Source organism: Silurus meridionalis, chromosome 11, assembly GCF_014805685.1.
Source record: "Silurus meridionalis isolate SWU-2019-XX chromosome 11, ASM1480568v1, whole genome shotgun sequence".
Lineage (NCBI taxonomy): Eukaryota > Metazoa > Chordata > Actinopteri > Siluriformes > Siluridae > Silurus > Silurus meridionalis.
The window spans coordinates 15135001-15159075 of record NC_060894.1 but is presented as its reverse complement, the minus strand read 5'-3'; the positions used below and the strand labels follow the sequence as shown (position 1 = coordinate 15159075).

The 24075-nt window shown below is 35.5% G+C and overlaps 2 protein-coding genes across 4 annotated transcripts; one reads left to right on the top strand and one right to left on the bottom strand.

Moving 5' to 3' along the window:
- Positions 1-7713: 7713 nt before the first annotated feature.
- klhl35 (kelch-like family member 35) lies at positions 7714-15756 on the bottom strand. Of its 3 annotated transcripts, none has more exons than XM_046861591.1 (8): positions 15730-15756; positions 14773-14897; positions 12655-13494; positions 12046-12227; positions 10026-10144; positions 9740-9928; positions 8679-8867; positions 7714-8366 (listed from the first exon to the last, which is right to left on the bottom strand). In XM_046861591.1, the coding sequence occupies exons 2-8, from the start codon at positions 14814-14816 to the stop codon at positions 8175-8177; spliced, it is 1755 nt and encodes a 584-aa protein (XP_046717547.1). In that variant the 5' UTR covers positions 14817-14897; positions 15730-15756; the 3' UTR covers positions 7714-8174. The 3 variants fall into 3 exon arrangements, with proteins under 3 accessions (XP_046717547.1, XP_046717548.1, XP_046717549.1); XM_046861592.1 differs by lacking the exon at positions 15730-15756 and adding an exon at positions 15651-15727; XM_046861593.1 differs by lacking the exon at positions 15730-15756 and adding an exon at positions 15690-15710.
- Positions 15757-18679: 2923 nt separating this feature from the next.
- Positions 18680-24058, top strand: lrrc32 (leucine rich repeat containing 32). Its single transcript, XM_046861965.1, has 3 exons — positions 18680-18825; positions 19849-19924; positions 21298-24058. The coding sequence occupies exons 2-3, from the start codon at positions 19850-19852 to the stop codon at positions 23077-23079; spliced, it is 1857 nt and encodes a 618-aa protein (XP_046717921.1). The 5' UTR covers positions 18680-18825; position 19849; the 3' UTR covers positions 23080-24058.
- Positions 24059-24075: the final 17 nt, after the last annotated feature.

Below are 24075 nucleotides of genomic sequence, written 5' to 3'. Positions count from 1 at the left end.
GTAAGTTATGATTTTTGCGTATTCAGGTTTCCAAAGTATTGTCGTTGCCTAGTTACAGCTGTGTAGCAGGAGCAGTGCGGTTAATAGGAGGTTTGTCTGCATAGCTGTAACTTTCTTTCTGAAAATGATCATCTGTTACTTTAGTGGTTAGCCTAATAGAGTGTTTCATTGCTGCCATCTTCCATTAGATGTAGTCCATGCTGATCCACTCATAATGCTGCCTCTGTTTTGTGAAATGCCAAAACGGTAGATTTTTGGGAGTGGTGTTAAACATTCCTCTGGTTTCTTCCCCCTCTGAAAGTCTTAAATGTTTATCTCTTTGCACATTATGAGATGACATCGTAGCTTTGTTTGTTTTATGGTTTTGTTTTAGAAGAAAAAAAACAAATGCAAACACTCTTTTAAAGAGCATTGTAGTAAATGGTAATCATAACCAAAACCATGACATTCCTTACAGTTAATATGATGCTGGATCATTGTCATGCAGTCTTGTGATTAAAAATAATGTGTATAGATTATTGTTTTTATTTTGAAGAAGAAAAGTCTTTTGTTGCCTATTAAAACTCAGACAGTCTTATAAATTAATTAGGAATATGCTCCAGAGTGCAGTTTACATCAACGTTGCACCTGGTAAAATGTGACTGATTTCCGAGGCTTTCTCTCTTTGTGTTGGAAAGTATGCATTGTGCTCTGCTGCATGTTTTGACTTATAGCACTATTGATGTTAATGATTTGTTAATAATGTGACCATTCATTGAGAACTGGAATGTTGTGAATTATAGTGCCTTTTTCACATTTCATGTACTAACCTGGTTTGTGTGTCCCCTGTCCACTTTTATTTTATATATGAAACCCATTCTATCTGCTTTCTTTTTATACATATATAAAATATATGAAAAGTCAGATGAACCTGATTCAGCAGTTTTTTTTGTTTGTTTTTTTTTTCCCCCTATTTTATTTTAAATCATAAAATTTTATTTTAAATCTACCAGGTTTTTTTTTTTTACTGTTTTGACAAATGATCTTGTACATGCTGATGAGTAGGTAGAATTTATTTAGAGTAAATTTATTTACCAGTCATACACATTAGAGTTTTTTGTTCAGATCTCTTTGATATTAATTGCTGGGTTTTCTGTGGCATGAGAGCAAAGGCTTTTTAACCATCACTAGGACATAAGCTCTCTTTCTGTTTTATGGGTTGTGATGTTTAACCAGCAAGTTGTTATTATTAAATTATAAATTATATAAACTAACTTTCAAATTTTACATTCGTTATGGTTAGAGTTACTAGAAAATTTCCATTAGGGAGAAAAAGGGGCCTTGCTGAGTTATTCGAGCGCTCTGATTTGCTTTTGTTTTCTTTCCAGATAATAATTTGCACCACCACCTAAGGAAGTGTATCTATATTGGGATTCAGACCCTAATTAGTAAAAAAAAAAAAATATTGTTCAAAGGGCAGCTTTTTGTAGCCTTTTAAAATGTAAAGTTGCCATTTTGTTTGATGCTTACAACTATGGTGTCGGTATGTTAAAAAAAAGTTTACCATGTTCTACTAATTGAAAGAATATCTTTACATAAGAATGACGATGGATAGTCCTTAGTACAAATTTAGTTCATTTGTTTGCCTGGGAGCTGAGTTCATAATCATGCACACATGAGCAGATAACACAAAGCAACAATTATAATATTGAATGACCGAATAATAAAGCAATAAAAGAATACCTTATCCACTGAATAACCCAGAAAGACTAGATTGGCTGCTCCACATTCCAGATCTGTTTTTGTTTCTTTTCTGTGGAACTTTAGTGGAGGAACTGCAAACTAATGATGGTATTTAACCCTAGATAGTTTAAGCTTTTGATAAGGACTAAATATGTTGACAAGAATTTCTTTGGAACAGGAAATGTCTGTTGTTTCTCCTTTTTATAATTGTTTAAGACATGGACAAAAATGCACATTTAGTCTACATTTGCTGTTATAATAACCTCCACTCTTATAGGAAGATGTCTCATTTTTGGATTGTGTTTGAAGATTTCTGCTTATTCAGCAACAAGGGTGTTAGTAAAGTCAGGTAATGTAGTGTGAGGAGGTCTGAGGTGCAGTCAATCAAAGCTCTGACCTCAACCCTACTGAAACCTTTCCTGATGAACTAGAATGTTGACAACATTCTAGTTCATCGGAAAGGTTTCAGTAGGGTTGAGGTCAGGGCTTTATAACAGGCCTCTGAAGATCTACTTAAACCTATGTAAAACATATCTTCATGGTCCATTGCCCTGCTGGAACCATGAAGGGAAAATTCTGTACTGCAATCAGTAATAAGGGTATTTAGCCTCATGAGATCACCAGATACAGCAAGAAAAGGGCCGAATATATTGAGAAGAAATATTAGGACACATAAGCTTTCTCTTCTAAAAAAAATCTTTATTTAAGCGATTTCCATATCAGTTGTTTCGCTTGACACAATTGCATAAAAAAAACACTATATGGACAAGTGTTTGTGGACACCACAACAAGATTCACATGGGCTTTTTGGACATCCCGTTCTACTTTAATCCCCATTTGCAGTTATCATAACCAATAATAATTTACTTGGCAGCAGTGTGGTAACATGATTTTGTATAAAAAGAGAATTTTTCATTTCTAAGAGAGAAGAGATAGAGAGTAATTAATAATGGGCTTCACCACTCTGCAAAAAAACTTCTTGTAAAAATTGGGAAAACTTTGAAGATCTCATCTACAGTACACAACATCAAATCTGTTCAAGGTACAAGGGCAAAATTCAGTATTGCATGCCTGTCAATTTTTGTGCCTCAGGCAATACTGCTTTAAAAACAGGCATCGTTTTGTATAATGACTGCATGGGCTCAGAAACACCTCCAGAAATAATAACAGTTTGCTGTGTCATGCCATCCACAAATTCAGGTTAACTTCCTATCATGCAAAGAAGCAGCATTGAGGAAGACCACGCTAAGCCGCATACTACATCTATTACAACAGCATGGCTTTGTAGTAGAAGATTCCAGGTGCTGAACTGTCCTGCCTGCAGTACAGAGCTTTCACCAAATAAAAACATTTGATGCATCATGAAGTGAAAAATAAAAAGAAGGCCCATGACTTTTGTGCAACATTTGGATTTTTTTTATGTTATATTGTGAATAAAGTAAGGGTTTAAGAGCTTTTCAATCATTGGTTTCTGTTTTTACATACATTATACTCAGCGTCGATTTGGGGTTATAAGATTAAATAAAAAATAAAAGGAAACCATTAAATAAACACATTTTAAAATATAATGTTTAATTTGGAGTTTAAGTAAGCATTTTAGCATAAAACCACCGTAGACTTTATTATTAGTTTCCGTAGTCTAAAATAAAAAAATATCTTATTAAACAGGTCTTTTCCCATGTCCATGTAACACAACCTCTAAATCTCTTTGTAATACCCATGCAGCATTTTGAAGTTTTTTTTTTTTGGTTGTTTATTTCATTGGTGGTGGCGTTCTTTCTTTTGCTAGACCAAATATAATTCACTGTTTTACAACTACAAACGAGACCAACGTGCAACAGCCAATCAGCTTTCTGTTGTTGCTGTGAATCTCTCGGATTGTACCACAGACTTAAAACAGATTTTATTTTTCAGCTATAGAAGAAGTGCAAGTTTAGCGAAACTTGGAAAAAATAATCATTGAGGGCTTGGTTAAGACCGTTACTTTTTACTGCTGCCACTATGCAGGGCTACCTGGTTTTTACAGGCAACTGTTTTTTTTCTCCTCTTTGTTCACAGAGGATTTTGCGATGCTGGAAGAGTAAAGGGAAAATTCAGTACTACACCCATACTGCAATCAGTAAAAAGTGTATTTAGCTTCATGAATACAGGATACAGAAGAGAAAGACTAAATATTTGGACAGGAAATTATTGTTTCTTCAGGTGACTTCCATAACAGTTGCTTCTCCTGTAATTATTGTTTGAAAAAAAGAAAAATCACTTTATGAACAAAAGTTTCGACACCACGCTTTTTGAAAATCCCATTCCACATTTATTCCCCCATGTGCATCATGAAATGAAAAATACAACAAAGAAGCCCCAGGACAGTTGCCCAGCTAGAATCCTATATCAGATTTGAATTGGAAAACTTTCCTCTTCCAAAACTTCAGCAACTGGTCTCCTTAGTTCCCAGATGTATGTGGACTGTTTTTAAAAGAATAGGGGATGGGACACAGTGGTAAACATGGCTCTGTCTCAAGTTAAAAAATATGTTGCAGGCCTCAAATTTATAATTACCTCCTATTTTTCTTAAATAGTACATTTCATTAGTTTAAACATTTGATGTTTCCTATGTTCAAATTTGATAGAAAATGTGGGTTTATGTGATTTGCAAATCATTGCATTTTGCTTTAATATACAATTGACATAGTATTCCAGGAATTGAGGTTGTAAAAATAAATAATAAATTAAGGTAAACAAATGAATAAACGCTTCAAAATTAAAGTGTTACATAAGTAAATATTTAAGCAGCAAGCCACCTTTGAAGTAGGTTCAACAGCTCAAGGTAATTATATGGTTATTATTATTATTTTTATTATTATATATTTTTTTTTTTATTGCTGCTGCTACCATGCAGTATTTCCTGGTTTAAAAGGTTATATCTCTTATGCATAGCTACTGCACGATGAATGGGGTTGTTATTAGTCATGCATAGTACAGTGTTGATTTCAACAGTGATAACAGAAAAATGATTGGACTCTTATTTGGACAAATACGTCACACACGTGCTTCTTAAAATACCAGAACACTCGGTAGTAAGTGCCTTCCCACATATCTTCTAAGGTTTGTATTGTTATATTTTTTTTTTACCAAACTACATTTTGTTAGCAATATATTATCATAAAATATAGCTGCAATATTGCAATCTGCAACAGATCTATTGCCAAATACATTTCATTCTAAAAGTCAAAAATGGAATCTAATAAGAACAATAAAAGAAAGGAACTTTTCAGCAAATTTTCTACTTTCCTATTTTATAATTTTCCCAACTTCAACTATTAGAATGTGTTCATGTGGCTAGCTATTATATGGAAACATAATTCTGTGGACTGCATCAGTTTTTTTTTATTTTGTTGTATTCCAGTGGTTATTATAGAAATATCTGCTTTAATACAGGATTGGGTGATGAAGCATTGCAAAATCTGCCTGGCAACAAAAATCTATTTTTTTACATAAATACATCAAATTAAAATTAAAAAGAAACGGGTGAAACTGAGTTGAGTATTCTATAGGGTGCATTAGTGTGTCTGGCACAGTGTTTAGTAAAATTAATTTACATTTTGATCAAAAAAATGGCTTAGAGGTTTGTAAATATGTATATGACTAGCAGGTGAAATTATTTAAAAGTAAAAGATAATTTGTAGGAAAACTGCACTGTATTTGGTATACAATTAAGATAGTTATTTTTCAGTTATATATAAACATTACTGTAAATCCTTTCCCAAACGTCTATGTGCCTTGCTTTACCGAACTATTTCAGGTATACAAGTTCAAACATTATTTTATTGTAGAAGTTACAGAACCTTCTTATTATCCAGCTACCTCACGTTTCAGACATGAAAATGGTTTGTGTGTTTCTGTGGAAATTCTTTAGAAGGATACTCTATTACGGAAGTGCGATCGGTTATCTGCATCAGCTTTCCTGTTGTTCTTCTACAGGCAAGAGTCGGCAGATAAGGTTTGTGAAGCACCTAGAATTTGTAGAACAGAATGTAGATAGGAATTTCTTCAGAAGTGAATGTTTTTGGTTTTTTGTCTTAATTATCATAAATGAAATCCTACTTATGTCTGTGTAATTTGTCTATCTATTTTTTAGTATATAGAGTTAGGTACTTTTTTGACATTTACCTTTTTTTGTTTCATTCTGACTTTTTTCAGTCATATGTAGATCATCCCTAAAGCTGTTAGCACAATGTTGGAGGCACACAATTGTGTAGGAAGTCTTTGGATGCATGGGCATAAAGATTTTCCATTAGGTGACCCAAAGCTTTTGGATGAATATGACTGCTGACTGCACCCCGATCCTAACCACCTTTTCGTATTACAGTCAGTACCTAACTTTACTAAATACATGTGACTGAATGAGCACAAATCTCTACATGCACACAATGAAATGTAGTGGAGTTTATTAATAACAGTAAATTAAAGTGGGCTAAATGTAGAAAGGGATGTTTAAAAAGCACATGCAAAAATTATGGTCTTGTGTCCCTATAGTTTGTGTGTGTGTGTGTGTGTGTGTGTGTGTGTGTGTGTGTGTGTGTGTGTGTGTGTGTGTGTGTGTAAATACAGCTATATATATAACATTCCAATGTGGCCTTTGTCAAAGTTGCTCCCACTTTTTTACACTTGCAAATTTTTTGTGCTTCCAACACGTCAATTGCTCAATTATGCTGCTAATGCTCTGAGACACTGTAATGTAGCTGTAAAAAGGTATGCAAATAAGTGATCCAATGTACCAGTGTACTGTGCACATGTGCAGCCATTTTCTTGTCTCTCAGGAGTCCAAGCTGGATGGAGTTACGCACACTTGGAAAGTCAAAGAACATAAAGAGCACCAACCAAGCCTGGTGTTCTCTCAATGTGGAAGTGACCAATAGGGGGTAAAAATGAACAGATGAAGAATCATAGCTGTTGTTATCTGCTTACTGAAGTGATCAGAAACTAGCATTTCTAGGGTCTTCATCTGTTGGAGATGCTTGTTCAGAACCTGTGGATTCTTTCACCTTGCAAAGCACAATGTCTTTCAGAGTCTTTCAATTCCAGATATTTGAAAGACTTAAACATTGAGTGATAATACCAATTAGTAACCAAAAAATATATATATAAAAAAAATTAAGAAAATGTATATAGATTTAGTCTGGCTTTTGTTTGCACCTAGATCATTTTCTGTGTTATTGTTTGTTTACAGCAGTGTTTAACAATGAAATTGTCCCATTTTTAAGCATTGCATTTTTAATGAAGAATCTCCAAATGATTATTTTCTACTATTATTTTTAATAATACAATATATAAAATGTACATTAAAAGCATTTATACAGCTAGATGAAAGTCTAAAGTCTATTGCTTATTCATTTAAGATTTTTTCTTTGTTTATTAATCTATTTCCTACAAATAATGTAAAAGTGTAACACTTCTGCTTTCAGAGCTCTGTTGAAACCCATCAGCAAGGACATACTGTTGAACACATCAAAATGTATTAGTCAGTTCACCAAATTCCTTAAGTTTACTGACTAGCACGTTTTTTTTTTTTTAGGGGGATGTTGTTATAACTGTGAAGAGTATTTATGAATTTCTGAGAGAAAATTGGCTAGTGTAAGTGGGCCGGCAGGGCTAAGACCCCATTTCTTTTAAAGAAAAAAAAAAGACCTATTTTTAGGCCTGGCTGGTGTAAGTGGGACAGCAGGGCTAAGCCCCCATTTCTTTTAAAGAGAAAGAAAAAAAAGCCAGAAAATTATAACTGAATTAACAGTAAGCAGTAGACAAAAAAAAGATGCTGTTTGCATAGATATAGACCTATTATGATCAATGACATCATATGTTGGATCTCATTCATATGTTTGATGTGAAAATGAACTGAAGATCCTAAATTGAACCTTCATTTAGTTTGCATTTTGCTGCAGACACATGATGCAGTGACATGACTGTATGAATAAACAGGTGTCCAGACATTGCTAATAAAGTGGTATTTATTTATTAATTGTATCTTTCCGAAAGCATATATTTTAAAGTGCAGTTCAACAGTGAGATTTCAGTAGATTTTAAGGCATTATAAAGTAGGAGACAATTTCTTGTTATTGGTTATCTGTACTGATTTGGAAATAGAGTAATAAGAGATCCTAATTATAATGCTTTCACAAAGATAAAGTATAAACTTACATAGAATAAGAAGAGACAGTTAGCAGCAAAGCATTTCAACAGTGAGAGATACAATGCATAGTAAATACTCTAAATCATCAATGCACATTTTCACAGTTTGGTATTTTCACAGTTTGTAGTGTTATTTTGCTAGAAAATGAAACGGATTAATGACTCTTTTTGAGCGTTGTTATGAAAAGCAGAGACAAAATAATAAATGCATGTACAGTAAACAATATAGTTGTTGACCATGCAATAAAAAAAAGGAAATAAAGCCTTCATTTGTGGTAAATGGGCTGTGTGATAGTAACGCATCCGTGGTTGGTCAGTCTGTGTGTTAGTGAAATCTCCTCAGTCAGCAGGCTGGTCAGTGGGTCAAAAGCCCATGTGTGGTCAGTCACAGCTTCAGCTTCATTCCGGCCACCCAATATATATATCTTCCCATCACAAGCAGTCAGCCCACAATTTTCCTGAAACACATAAACAGGTCAGGATCATTACACAGTAATAATTTGCTTATTGTAGAAGTGCAGAAATGGACACTATATAAAGACTGAAATCAATGTAGTATTTATACTACTATTTATTTACTTTTATTCACAATTATTATTTAAAATTTTTTATTTTTCATTTTCTTAATTTAATTATTAATGAATTCCATGCATGTATCATAGTGGTATTTTGAAGAAATATTTTTATATTGATATTGGGGCCAAAATAACAGTTATTTAATAACTATAAGTAAGAATTATGTATAAGTATGTTTATTTTTTCTCCCATACCAGTTTCATGGGAAGCTCAGCTACTTTGTCCCATGAGTTGCCCTTAGGAGTGTAACAATACAGCACATCCATCAACCCTCCGGCTACATAGATAGAGCCATTTAGAGACACTGCATTCATGCACCTCTGAGAGAAAGGACAGGACATCGTGTACATCCACTGATTCTTCACAGGGTCATAACACTGTACCTGGAAAATACGCATACACAAAACAGCTTCTAAAACAGTTCATAAAATACATTATGGAGCTAAACACACTCCCACACACAGTTGTTTATTGTTCTGAATTAAAAACCTGGTAATATGGTTTTATCTCATGTACATCACCAACATAAATCTAAATAGAATAAAAAATATTGCAGCACATTTTATATGGGTTTAATCGATTAAGCTCTGCATTTACTATTCACCATATAAGATTTGAATGTGGTATTTAAAACTGTTACACTGCTTTCCAAGGATTCATTGATGCACCACTTTTTTCTAATTCTCTATAATGCACATTATTTCTTATTTGCCGACATATGGATGGCAAATGTTATAGACCACACTAAAATAATGAGATCTAATTAACCAGCAAAATATGACAAATTCTGTGCGTTTTATCAAATTATTATAGGATTACTGTTTGAAGAAAGCAATATCGATTATTTTATTACTTACACTAAAATGTTTACATGTAAATTTAGTAATCGTATAATCTTAAAAATAGAAATATATGTTTGTCTATATATGTAGCTGTCATAAGGAAACAAGCAATTAGAAAATATCCAAATATTCTAAATAAAGTTTAACTAAAGAATTGACAAAAATATTTCATTGGTGTGCAGCAGTTTACTAAAACCTGGACAAGATATTTGCAAAAATCTTTACTGTTTGTCCATAATAGGCCCTTACATTAAATAAACACTTACTTTAATATAGCGTTTGTCCTAAGTAAGTTTTGGTGTGTGAAGACATGCAAGAGAGAGTGCAGAGCTGCAGAGATGCGATGCTTGTTTTCATTTGTGACATCTGACTCATACCTCACATGTACGCACATGTAAGTCTGAAAGTCTCACCATGTTGGTGTTGCAGTCGTCACTCACAGCTCCACCAATTATATAAAGCTTTCCAGAGCAGCTGGCCACAGCAGCAGAACTGACAGGCAACAGCAGAGGAGCCACAGGCTTCCACTTATTCTCAAACACACTGAAACATTCCACGCTGCTCAGCCTTTGCCGTCCATCAAATCCTCCTACAGCGTACAGCTGCATTAATAAAACACACCCATACGACATGATAAATAAGGGTTTCTGAGAATAGGGAATAGCACAAAAAAGGAAAAGTGTGTGATATGGTGCTAACCTTTCCACACAGAGAGGCCATCATGTGTCGCCATCTTCCCTTCAGCAGACTACCAACAGAAACCCACTGATTCAGCTGTGCCATGAAGCGCCACACTTGTGAGCTGTTCAGCTGCCCACCTACATGCACAAACATGACCAAAAACAAAGTCATGCGGGCCACTTTGTACATTATACATACACAAAGGCTTTTCATTTTTGCAATACCAACTGCCAGCAATAGTTGTGTGACAGATATAGATAAGAACAGACATACACCACTTTATATACTCATGCAGATACATAAGATCTAAGTGGAAGCACAATTCATGCAGCGGTTCCCCTTAACATGCAAGATTATAACTTTTAGATTGCAAATGTTTTTGATTGCAATTTATAACAAATGATACGTTATTTTAAATACCAGTTAAGAACTAGATCTGATTATATGTGATATATGTGAATAATTGTAAGATTTTCTTTATAATTCATACATACAAATCTTTTTCAAATTACAGTATATGTTTTGACTTTGTTCAAGTCTTTTTGTTATTATAAATGTACTGTATTTGTTGCAAAGTTTCATCTTACAAAAATGAGTAAGACTATACAGCCAAATGTATGTGGACACCGGCTCATCACAATGTACACCGATCAGGCATAACAATATGAAATTATAACATTATGACCAGTGAGGTGAATAACACTAATTATCATGGTAGCTGTTAGTGGGTGGGATATTATTAGGCAGCAAATGTTGATGTGTTAGAAGCAGAAAAAATGGGAAAGTGTAAGGTTTAAGGGCCAAATTGTAATAGTGAGACGACTGGGTCAGATCATCTCTAAAACTGCAGCTCTTATGGGGTGTTCCCGGTCTGCAGTGGTCAGTATATATCAAAAGTGTTCCCAGGAAGAAACACGGAAACGGTTATGCTGCAGCATAAAAGCACAACCTAAACAATCCCCAAACTCATATTATGTACTGTATCTGTAAAATGTATATGAACGTTTACTCCAGAGTACTGGCCTGAAATCTCTGCTTCACCAAAGCTAATAAAACTAAGGGTTTTGCAGGCAATAGGGGTGGAATCATGAATTGTAGTATCATAGATCATAAAGAAAGTATGGATAATGTGTCAGATTCTTATTTCAAACTGAAAGTATTCAGCTGAAAATGTGTTCAAGGAAAATTTGCTAGTGATGGATAGGAATTAGAAAATTAAGAAGAAAACCTGTCATGTTTTATGTGAAAAGTAATTTATCTAACAAAAAAGAAACTACTCTGTATTGCCTGGGAAATAAAACATTTATACTTTGGTGAGTTTGCTGATTACACGCATGAATAAGTATGAGTATTTGATTAATTAATAAATTTGCTAATTTATCGATCAAAAGTGAAATATGAAAAAACCCTATTTAACAATTTAATATTTTATATATTTAACAATGTTAGTCAGGCATTAACAAACACTCCATTAACTAAAATTCAAATAAAAATGTATTCAAAAAAACCTTAAATGGCCAGGTGTGCACATATGCATTTCTGACAGTGAAGTTTCTAGAAGTCTAGATGCACACAGGTAGTTATTACACTAATCATGTTGTGTCGCATGAAAACCTCATTGCCGATAAAGAATTGAATTTTGGTTCTTGAAAGTTTTTCTACATTAAAGTCATTTTTTCTTGGAAATATAGTCATTAAGTATTCAGTGTCAATACTCATGTAAAGTGTAATTTTGTCTATGTAATATTTAAGCATAATGAAATAAGATTACTCAAGTATTTTCATCCCTTTGCAAGTGGTGCGATTATTTTGAAATGTCTGTCTATAATGCTGGAATTGATCATAAACATCAAAGATTTTTCTTTTCCAAGCCAAGTTAAATACCTTCTGAGTATCTTGATAGGACAATAACCTTTTTTATTATGTTACTAAAGAACGCCTCCACATATGAAATAAATAAGGAGGAAGAATAAATATTTAATGCAGATTTTTTACAGATGCTAACTTGGGTAAGATGGTAATGATTCCTAGAGCATACCTGATAAATAAATGTCGTTGTGAAGTTCACAGACAGCAAATTCATATTTGTATCCTGGCACATTCGCTGAAGGGAGCCATTTCCCTGATGTTGGGTCCAGTTTCTCAGTGGAGGAATATACTGAAATCCTATTTTTGTCACACCCTCCAATAACTACAATCACCTCAGCCCAGCCAGATTGCCTAGAGAAAAGGAGAGAATGCTTAACAGTTAAATTACACCCAGATTTTGGACGTACAAATGTACTTACTCAAATGAAACTATGTGTACATGCCGAGCTCCTATACATGATAATAGCTTCAGTAAATATAAGTTGGACTAGCCTTTATAATTCTAAGCCTTGGTTTCAGTTTAGACAAGAAGTAAAATTGGACTAAAAAGTGAAACAATGCTAAAAATGCTGATTGTAGGTGTGCGATAAATTCATGTGGTTAAATTTGATTGGACACACAGTGATACCTGATGAGGTCCTGTTCAATTATTTAACTATTTTATAGTCCAATATCTTAACAGTCAAGTATAAACATCGGTGTTGACCATTTCTGACTAAACCTAGCTCCTTAAAAAACCAAATGATTAGCGTCACATTGCTCTTGTTGTCTGCCTGACCTTCTTGGTTTGGTTCTCTCTGAGCTGATCTCTCTGCCATATGTGCGATAAAGTCTGGCCTCCTGTAATAGCTTCCTGCAGTCATGGGAATCCTGGATGAGTTCATCAGCCTCTAGCATGTTGGTAAAGAAGACTGGGTCAAGCAAAGGCAGTCGAAGACTCTCCAGGAGCTTTCCTAGAGCTGCTTTCCGCTGACTGCCTTGGTGGTGCACCCATAGCAGTGCAGCCTCCACCAGGACTTCCTCCTTCACTTGTAGTTTTTCAGAATTCAAAAGCTCCACCACTTTCTCCATTGGCAGCTCCAAGAACTCATCCTGCTTTGCTACAATGTCAAAGTCCTGATATAGCAGGTTCTGGCACTGTTCCAGCAGTGGCTGCAGCGAGTAGTGGTTGGCGAATTCTATCAGGCCCAGGCAGTTTAAATGAGACACGCGCTTCTCCAGGAAGTCCACGCAGGCTTGAGACAGTGCAGGCACGTCCAGCAGGTCAGCAGCTCGAAAAATAATCTCCACATTCTCCTCTTGGAGATGAACCTGGCCCTCATAAATGAAGTTCAGCAAGTGCTCTAGGGCTATTTCGGAAACTTCATTCATCTGCACCACAGACTGCCCACTCTCACGCAGCTGGCCCATAAACATGGAGCGGAAGTAATGACTGGAAGCACACAGCACTGCACGGTGGCAGGGAAACTCTTGTTCCTCTGCCCGCAGGACAACATCTGTGAAGGTGCCACTCTTTCTGAAGACATTGAGGGTCTGAAGAATGTTCTCAGGCTGGTACAAGCTGGTGCTGAAGCTCGCCTTCAGATTGACATCAGCCCCCAAACCCATGGATAAAGATCTGTAAAGATATAGTGCTCTGGTACTGAGTTTGTTTTACATTTTTATTCAGTTTTATCTCATGCATTGTTACATTTATAAGTAACTCTATAAACTGCAACCTGTGTTAAGGGTGTTCACTTCCCTTTGGAGACTACTGTTTGCAGTGCATTGTGAGATTTAGTATTCTCTTATTTGTTTTCAGAAATGTCTATATCGTAAATGCAAATGGTAAAATAGTGTGTACTATGTAATAAATAAGGGGCTAAAAATAATGGTTTTGTTGAAAGAGAAATCCACCAGCGCTATGCCTGGCATTTAAATGCTGATGTAAATCACCTTAGTCCTTTTCTGAAACGGTTTATTTAAGCATAGAATATCATTAATATTCTAATAGCATTAACATTTCTGACAAATTTAATAATGAATGTTGTTATGCAATCCTGCATATATAAGAAATTAATAAACTCAAGTGAACTGTAGTCCGAATGAAGACAGACTAAGTAACACAATATACACTGATATGAATTACTCAGCAGGTGCAGAGATTTACACTTTTATTGAAGATGTTAAGCAACTCAAGATTTTGCAGACACTCTTAACCCATAGAAATCTAGTGCTTGCAGTTGAGGTCAGAGGTTTACCTAAACACCTTGTAGATTGTGCAAAAATGTAACAAAGCATCTTTTGCATTTAGTTTTTTTGTTATTTCACTAAACAAATGTTGCCATGTAGTCCACAAGACATAATAATTGATCATTCTATGTCTATATTAATATTCTATAATATAATTAACCAGTTTACATACACTTTTTTGTCTTGAGCAGTGAAACCGTCATTGATTTTCAAGAACGTAACATGTTACATTAAGATGGAATGTAAAAACTGCTTAAAACACAGGCTATTAATGTATCATGTTGCCTTTATTGGTCAATTAATGTTTGCACCTTGTAAAGTTTGTGTGCGAGTCCCTCAGTTATCCTATTGTAAAAAGTTATACCGAACAAAATAATGTATTCTAAGAAGAATAGGCAGCTTAACTGTTCAGGACAAGCCAGGGATCATGAACCCCCACACAAAAATATATAAATAATCCAAAAAGCTTATTTAATAATAATAATTTAAAAAAAAAAATTAAAACAAATTATATTTATCAAATTCTGTAAGATTTTTTGTAAACATATGACCTTCATTTTATAATATATATATATATATATATATATATATATATATATATATATATATATATATATATATATATATATAAATCAGCCAAATAATAAAAAGATATTCAGCTCACCTTGCTGCAATATCGTAGCCTATCCTGAGCTTGATGCCAGACATCAGAATCTTTGGTGAATGTAAATACTGCTGCACTTATTTATATTCTTTCACCACATGCCATGTGGGATGTCCTGCATGCAGCTTGTGGGAGGAACAAAAAACGAAACAAAGTTCTGTTGACATTCTTTCTATCCCTTCATAGATTTGATGTCTGCAGAACGTATTTACCCCCTAGCATGGGCGTAAATTTCATTTAACAGTAGGGGGGACAATTAATATAAAATTTCTCATGAGCAATTTTTGAGGGGGGGAAACAAATAATACAGTCAAATTGTACTTACAGTATAAAGAGACAGTACATTATTATTGTAGCATGGAGACTGCGTCAATTACAATGCTAATTCAAAGTGCTTTACATAAATAAAGTAAAACTATCATAAAAAATAATCACAACAATAAAAACAAGGAATTAAAAAAAATTTATTTACAAATGAATGAAGACACTTAAGAACAGAATAGAAATTGATTATACAAAAAAATACAGTGTGGTCAGTTCAGATGTAGCACAGTGCTCATTTAGTAAATGCACAGATAAACAATATGCTAATTGTGTGTTAATATTAAATTAACATTATTCCAAGTCGTCCCAAATAAAACACTGCGTGGGAAACGGCTTTGGTGTGTTAGTGTCAGTGCACTATGCTACAAGCTACTGTAAACAAGCTAACGTTCACTAGATAAGTGATATTTTAATCACTAATAGAGCAGTTTCATGGAAAATTACATCGCTAATCAGCATTTTTGCCGCAACTAATTTATGAATGAGTCTGCATCAACTACATTATAGAGAATTGCTTTATTTAGTAAATAAAATAAGTGAATAAAATACCCTACTTAATGGAGATGAAAATTAGTTGAGCTGCAGCCACACACCTGACTCGTGTGTGTAGCGAAGGTGAGATGAACCGCACACCTGACTCGTGTGTGTAGCGAAGGTGAGATAAACTGAGAAAACAGGCAGTGGGTCAAACCACTGTGAGGAAGGGGGGGGAACTCAACTGTTTCTAAATGCAGTTTTGCGGGTTTTTTTTCTACTTACATAATTATTTTAGGTATACATACATATATTTTTCATATAATAGAGAATACATATAATAGAGAGTGCGATTTTTTAAAAATATTTTTATTGGGGGGGGACAACCCTTGGACGGGGGGGGACATGTCCCCTCCTACCCCCCCGGGATTTACGCCCATGCCCCCTAGTGATTGTTTCTGATGTGTGTTGTAAGATTAACTTTAATTACAGATTTTATGGGATATTGTGCAGTTTTAATTTGTTGTTGTTTTTACATCTATTAAAACATCCAAATCAGTTAATTTTACATGGCAGTCATTTCATATGGGCATTTAAATATATATTATATATTCAAATGTGTTACAATAAAAGTAAAAAAAATAGCAAATTGCTAGGAAATTAACCCATTCAGGGGGCACTGTATTTATACATATATAGGTGCATCTCAATAAATTATAATATCAATAAAAATGTGATTTATTTGAGTAACTCGTGCATTATATAGATTCATCACACACACACACTGATATATTTTAAGTTTTCTTTAAATTTCTTAAAATGTTTATGATTTTGGCTCACAATTTTCTACAAAAATTGTAATACTTCATAAGACCAATCAAAAAAATGTTTTTTTGAGAATTGTTAGCCTCCTGGAAAGTATGTTAATTTACTGTATATGTACTCAATACTTCATAGGGACTCCTTTTGCTTTACTCACTGCCTTAATTTACCCTGGCATGGAGGTGATCAGTCTGTGGCACTGCTGAGGTGGTATGGAAGCCCAGGTTTCTTTGACAGTGGCCTTCAGCTCATTTGCATTTTTTTGGTCTCTTGTTTCGCATTTTCCTCTTGGCAATACCCGTTAAATTCTCTATGGGATACAGGTCTGGTAAGTTTGCTGGCCAGTCAAGCACACCCACACCATTGTCACTTAACCAACTTTTGGTGCTTTTGGCAGTGTGGGCAGGTGCCAAATCCTGCTGGAAAATGAAATCAGCATCTTCATAAAGCTGGTCAGGCGAGAGACGAATAAAGTGCTCTAAAACTTACTAATAGACGGCTGTGCTGACCTTGTACTTGATAAAACACTGGACCAACACCAGCAGATGACATGACTCCCCAAACCACTACTGACTGTGCAAACTTTACACTGGACCTCAAACTTGGATTCTGTGCCTCTTCTCTCTTTTCTTTCCTTTCATCTAAAAAGACGACTTTGGTCCAATGAGGAACAGTCCAGTCCTTTTTGTCCTTTGTCCAGGTAAGACACCTCTGACATTGTCTCTGGTTCAGGAGTGGCTTGACACAAGGAACGTGTCAGTTGTAGCCCATGGATACGTCTGTGTGTGGTGGCTCTTGAAGCACTGACTCCAGCTGCAGTCCACTCTTTGTGAATCCCCCAAATTCTTGAATGGGATTTGTTTCACCTTTTTCTACCACACTTTTTTCTTCCATTCAACTTTCCAATAATGTGCTTGGATACAGCACTCTGTAAACAGCAGCTTCTTTAGCGTTTACCGTTTGTGTCTTACCCTCCATGTGCAGGGTGTCAATGATCGTCTTCTGGACAACTGTCAAGTCAGCAGTCTTCCCCCATGACTGTGTAGCCTGAACCAGACTGAGACACCATTTAAAGACTCAGGAAACCTTTACAGGTGTTTGAATTTAATGAGCTGATTAGAGTGAGACACCACGAGTCTCCAATATTGAACTTTTTCACTATATTACAATTTTCTGAGATACTGAATTTTATTGGTTTTCTTTAGCTGTAAGCCATAATCATCAACATCAAAAGAAATAAACACTTGAAATATTTCAGTATGTGTGTGATGCATCTATATAATGTACAAGTTTCACTTTTTGTATTAATTACAAAAATAAATAAACTTTATAATGATATAGTTATTTATTGAGATGCACCTGTACACATCTGACTAAAGACATAAATTATAGCATGGTTTATTGTACTACTCTTTTCAACTGCTTATTGATTAGAAAGTGATGAGAAAATCTGAGAAGTCATGAGCAATATGCACAGCCAACAGAGGGAGCTGTTTACTTGTGAGTGAAGCTGAGCTTTTACATCAGCCTGCAACAGTTTCTGCTTCTGATATTTAACAGAAGAAATATTATTTTGTATTATTTTTATTATTATTAATAGAATTAGTGATAGTGGTAATAATAATATAATATAGCAAGTTATATATTTTATATTTACAAGTTATACTTACAGTCTGTACACTTATACAAAAAAATAAATAAAAATAGTGGTGTGAAATCAATGTAACAGACATATGATAAAAGGTAAATGAAAATTGATATAATGCTCCTAACCTCTAATGACTGGGCCTCCTGAACAAGGGAAATGCATGACAGCAGATTATATTTGGATGCGGGCTGTCTTGTACTGTATATATAGATGCCAGCCCATCACTGTCTGCTCCTATTTTCTATTCTTTCAAATGAGATGTACCTTCTTTAAAAGAAGAATTGCCAATGTAAGTGCCCTTCAGCTCACAGTAAGTCAGTAAGTATTTGACTTTTCCTTAAATATCAGTTAATTGGATTTGTCATTAAAAGCTGTGAAACTCCTCTCATGGTATTCCCTAAATGAACTCATTGTCAGAGCCCAGCTGCAAATCTTCACTTTGGATACTCTCTAGCACTCTTTGTCTGTGTGTGTGTGTGTGTGTGTGTGTGTGTGAGAGAGAGAGAGAGAGAGAGAGAGAGAGAGAGAGAGAGAGCTCCTCAATTCCATAAAAGGTAAGGCCAAAGAAGGAAAGTACGGGCATAACAATAATGCAGGATATTCTCACAGGATGTCTACAAGTGAGAGAGTGAAAGAGAGAGGGAGGGAGAGAAGGGAGGGGAAAGGAAAGAACAGGGAATGGACCAGCTGCACTGTGTCAGTGCTGATCTGAGAGGCTGCAGGCAGCATGAGCATGAATGACACCGTCTTCAAGCGATAGCAGCATAGGTGCAGTTGCTTCTAAGGTAAGATTACTGCTGAAAGACATCATTACTCTCTTTTTCACGCCTTCACTCCTCTGACTGTATCTCTCTCTTGCACCCTGCTATTGTTATATTGGACAATATATATTATGTATATGTCCAATATAACAATAGCAGAGTGCAAATGTGTGGGTGGGTGTGTGTGTGTGTGTGTGTGTGTGTGTGTGTGTATATATATATATATATATATATATATATATATATATATATATATATATATATATATATATATATATACAGGACCCTGTCTGAGTGATGCCTTTTGTTGTATGAACAAAAAGTGTGATATTTTGCAACATAACAGAGATGGAACAGAATCCTGAAGAAGGACACAGGAAGTTAAATGATGATCCTCTCACAATGTGTGTGTGTGTGTGTGTGTGCGTGTGTGTGTATCTGGTCATCTGTGTGAAACTGTTTTTTGAGAAGTCAGGATTTTTAATGTGTGTGTGTGTATAAAGACGTGATTCATGCTGTCATCAGACCTAACATTCTAATGAAAGAGGTAGCGATTAGTTTGCATTTTGTGTTAAAAATGCCATGAACTTGTACCCTTACAACCCCCAAGTGACAACAACAAGAAAAAAAAACTTCCTCCCCCAGTGATGACTAAATGTCTGATTGTGGGTGCTTCCTCTTACGTCAGGAATAAAATTATGAATATACGAACTGAAACGACCATGTTTTTTTTTTTGTTTTTTTTACTCTTCTGTGATGTGACATACGTATGTCAGAAAGATTCCCTCGAATGGAATAAGTAAAAGGTTATTTCATTTCAATAAATGTCTTTCATGACAGAAATCATTTGCAAAATAAATATTTTTTTACAGTGCATAGGTGGGTGACTTTGGAGTTGTAGAAGTAGTAGTAAGAATGACGTGTATGTATTGACAGATGTACACTTCCCCTATAAGAATATATATTGTATGCTGAGGTCACACACTTTATTTATCTGACTTTGTGTGAATGTGTGAGTTAAAACTGTCCTCTCTTTGATCCCTGCAGCATGATGAGCACCCAGGTGTGCTTCCTCTTCTTTATTGGGAATTTATTCTCACTACGGCTTTCACTTTGCCAAGAGGTAAGTAACAATCTGAGCATCTCACAAAGAAATATGCACGTTTCAGGATTCAGCCTGTGATTACTTAGTTGGATTAGGCTACAATTAGACAGATTTATAAATAAAATTCCACTTGTTTAGAAGCAAACTGTTTATAATAATTGAATGCAAATTGAACACTTCTGGATGTAATTTTTTTTACATTTTGATATGAATAATGTTCATATTGTTATTTGTGCTTATATGCATTGTCAACTAATCATTTGTTAAAAATAACCTGAAATTGTAATTGAATTAAGCCTGAATTTAATGCTCTTTATTATTATTCCTTACACTCATGTCTTTTTAATTTTAAAAGGTTTACTTTTTGATCTTGAAAACGATGATAGAGTCAAATGTTTAGGGACTTGTCTTTTTGCCTTTTTTCATTTTTATACAACCCTAAAAATACCTCAAATGGTATACAAACAGGGAGGTGAAATGTATCCGTGCTGAAATTATCGTATTAGATACACATATTGATGTATTCATTTTCAGTAGCCATTTTATCCTGAGCTGCATGGTGGTTACCAGCAGGTTTTTTAAGAGTTGGAAGGTAACCGGAGTGCAACAAAGAATCTCCCCAGGGACAGGAAAAACATTTTAAACTTCCTACATACAGTAAACCGAGCTCAGGATTAAACCACAGACTCTGCATGTAGAGCTGGTTCCTTACAGCCGCAGAGTTTGATCTAGCAGGTGGATTGGCTACTATACCACTGTCTTGCTTTAGTGTTCCTGGGATAGTCACTGGTTCATCCTAACAAGGATGAAAAAAGTTACTTAAGATTAGGTTATTATGTCAGGAAAAGAAGAGGCACAAATATTTACTGGTTTTCATGGTTGTAGGAAATCACCTTGAACTATGTGAGAGGACATAAATGTTCCCCTGAATCATATGACAAGCATTAGGCTGATGGGAAGGACCTGGTGGAAAAGATTTTAGAACAGTGGCACACGGATTGCTGCATTGCAGGAAAAGCATAATGGCTTAATGTCACAGAAAGACCCCGACTGAGAAAAATATTTGTGTCCTTGAGTGCCAGTAACAAAGCTAATATTTTCCAACATGTCTGAGCAAAGGAAACCTTTTGTGTACATTTACAGTTATTATTAGTATGCTGATGTGTGAGTGGTTGAAAGATGTTCCTAAATAAAGAAACAATGGAGCATCAGGAGGGACATGAGATGAGTACTGATGATCCATGTCCCTGTTTTGTGATCCATGTGGCTGTTTTGGTGACAGATATTACAAAAGCACTATGACACAACGATATAGTGGTGTTTGACTACTTCTTATTATGAACTTGGAACTATAAGCATTAACCTGTTTCTCTCTTTGCTTTCCTCCATAGCTCCAGCGTGAAGCTGACACCAATCAGAGCTTGAAACATATACCACCCGGTGACCTTTCTGGAAACCATGCACTGAATCTGTCCCACAAACTTTTCCAGTTTATCCAATCAGACATCAAGAACATGACTCAACTTAAAGTTCTGGATGCAGTTCTGAAAAAGCATGTGGGTCCACTCTCTACAGTCCAAAAACTTGACCTGTCTGGAAACGGCCTTTACACAGACATGATCGACTACCTTCTGAGAGATGCTCCTGCTCTTACCAACCTTTCTTTAAATGAAAATAGCATAACAAAATTAGCCAATAGCACCTTCAGTGGCTGCCAATCACTAAGAAACATCGATTTACATAACAATGTCATTCTGGAGATTGAGGAGGGCACATTTGATTCTCTGCTAAATCTGACTGAACTGGATTTATCAGTGAATTCAATCTCATGCATTACTGATTTTAACCTGTTCCAGCTGAGATCACTAAACCTAAGCAAAAACAGCATGAACTCCTTCCAGACCATTGACTCAGACCAAGAGTTTGAGTTGCTCTACCTGGACCTTAAGGAGAATAAGATGCACTACTTTCCTGTCCTTCCCAGGTGGAATAAAATCATCTATCTAGACCTTTCACGAAACCAGCTGCATAGCCTGAACAGCACAGGTCCTGATGATGAGCTCCAGTATCTGAGGGACATAGAAGAACTGACTCTGACTCCACTCTACAGCAGCAAAACCCACCAGTTGCTTCCTAGACTTCTGTACTTAGATCTGAGCTATAACCAGTTCAAGGCTGTGCCTTCTGATTTCTTCACCAGCTTGGTGGCTTTAGATACCCTTAATATTAGCAATAACTGTCTGGAGAGCTTCCTCGTGGACACTGACAGTCCTCTGAATGCTTTAAAAACCCTCGACCTGAGCTTTAACAACCTGCAGAACCTGACTTTTAAGGAGAAAACGCTGTTGGCACTGGAGACACTCTACCTGCAGGGCAACATTCTCAGTATATTAGACCCTGAAATCTTTAATCTACCCCAGATCACCAACCTGCATCTTCAGTCTAATGAGCTGAGCGTCTGTGATCCACTCCAAAATCAAACGAGCGATTGTGTCTCTCTCTATTCTATCCGCACCCTGCGATACCTTTATATGTCTGAGAACAAACTGACTTTTTTGCCTGCACATGCTTTCATTGGAAGCCCATTGCTAATCTTGGACATATCTCTGAACCCTAACATGAAAATCAGTGAACAGGCCCTAGCAGGCTTAGAGAGAACCCTTACACACCTCTACTTGAGAGGAAACCATCTTAAAAAACTTAACATCAGCCTCTCAGCCCTACACAGCTTAAAGGTTTTGGATTTGCCTGATAACCAGTTAGATGGCCTGTTTCTGGGTGAGAGAGCCACTGCCATTGAAATTCTGAATCTGCAGAACAACAACGTCAAGGTTCTGGACGCTGGCACAGTGTTGGCTTTAAAAAAGACACTTAAAACTCTCTCTCTTGCCTCAAATCCACTCATTTGCTGTGAAAACATGCATCTGATCAGCCTAGTGCAGCAGGCCCATGTGGACATTGACAGTGCCATGTGCCAATACACAAAGGATGTTGGGTATGGGGAAATCAACCTCAGAGATGTGAAATCAGAACATTGTGAAACTCTAAACAGCAAAGTGCTTTTAATTGCCATGATATCTGTACTAGTTTTGGGACTGATGATTGTTTTGTTAGTGGCTATAAAGCTGTGCCACTCAAAAAGTCACAGATTCAGCAACAGTTACAAGGCTTAACATTTTTAGAGGGTGAAAGCAAGAAATATATATACTATACTATTATCAGATGTGGGTATTGGCCTACAAGACCTTACATCTGGATGACTTAATCAGTTCACCCCATCAGGTAGAATAAACCAATTATAAAGACTGGGAGGCAGAGAGATGGAAAATAACCTTACATGGAAGCAGTGACATAAGTGACTGGTATCACATGAGTTCAGCAGAAGGTCCCTCTACATTGAGGTACTGAAAATATGGAATATGTGTGATGGGGAACTGGCTAAAATGGTTTTCACCAAGTTTAAACACTAAGTTCTATTTTAAGGCTGCACACAGAAATGTGCAATTTAACAGCAGAACAGAAAAGCGAAGTTGAGAAGGCACATAAATCCTAGACAATTGTCATGAAGAAGAAAGGTTCAGTATAAGAACAGGGAACATAAAGGTCAGACAGATAGATCAGATAGAAGATAATTTTAATAAAAAATCATTATTATCATATAATGTATCAATGACAGACACTGAAGATATGAAGGACCATCATTGTTATTACTTAGTTTTGCATACCTAAAATATTTCAGTAATTTTAAAAGGTCACTACATTTCCCCAGCATTGTCAAAAAACTATTTATTTGCACTTTATGGAATATGAATGTGACAAATGAAAGATGTGTAATAAACAATGTGTACATACTGTATTTAAGTAAATTTAAAGCAAGCTAAGAAATAGTATTCAATCAAACACTATAACAGTTGCACCTACTACAGTTCTACAAAGGGGTATAATCACAGAATAAGGCTAGATTTGAAAACTAAACAAGATCTTTGCCAGTCACAATTTAGTTGATTGCAGTTCTCAGAGTTAGCTAGCTAAACCATGTTATCATCTTTAAATCTCTAGTGGGATTCAGTGCACTCGTGAAGTTACCATAGCCTTAAGTTAACTTGCTAATAAACAAATTCAGCTTTGTAAAATGCCCTCCGGGCATGATTTGAAAAGCGGTGGCATAG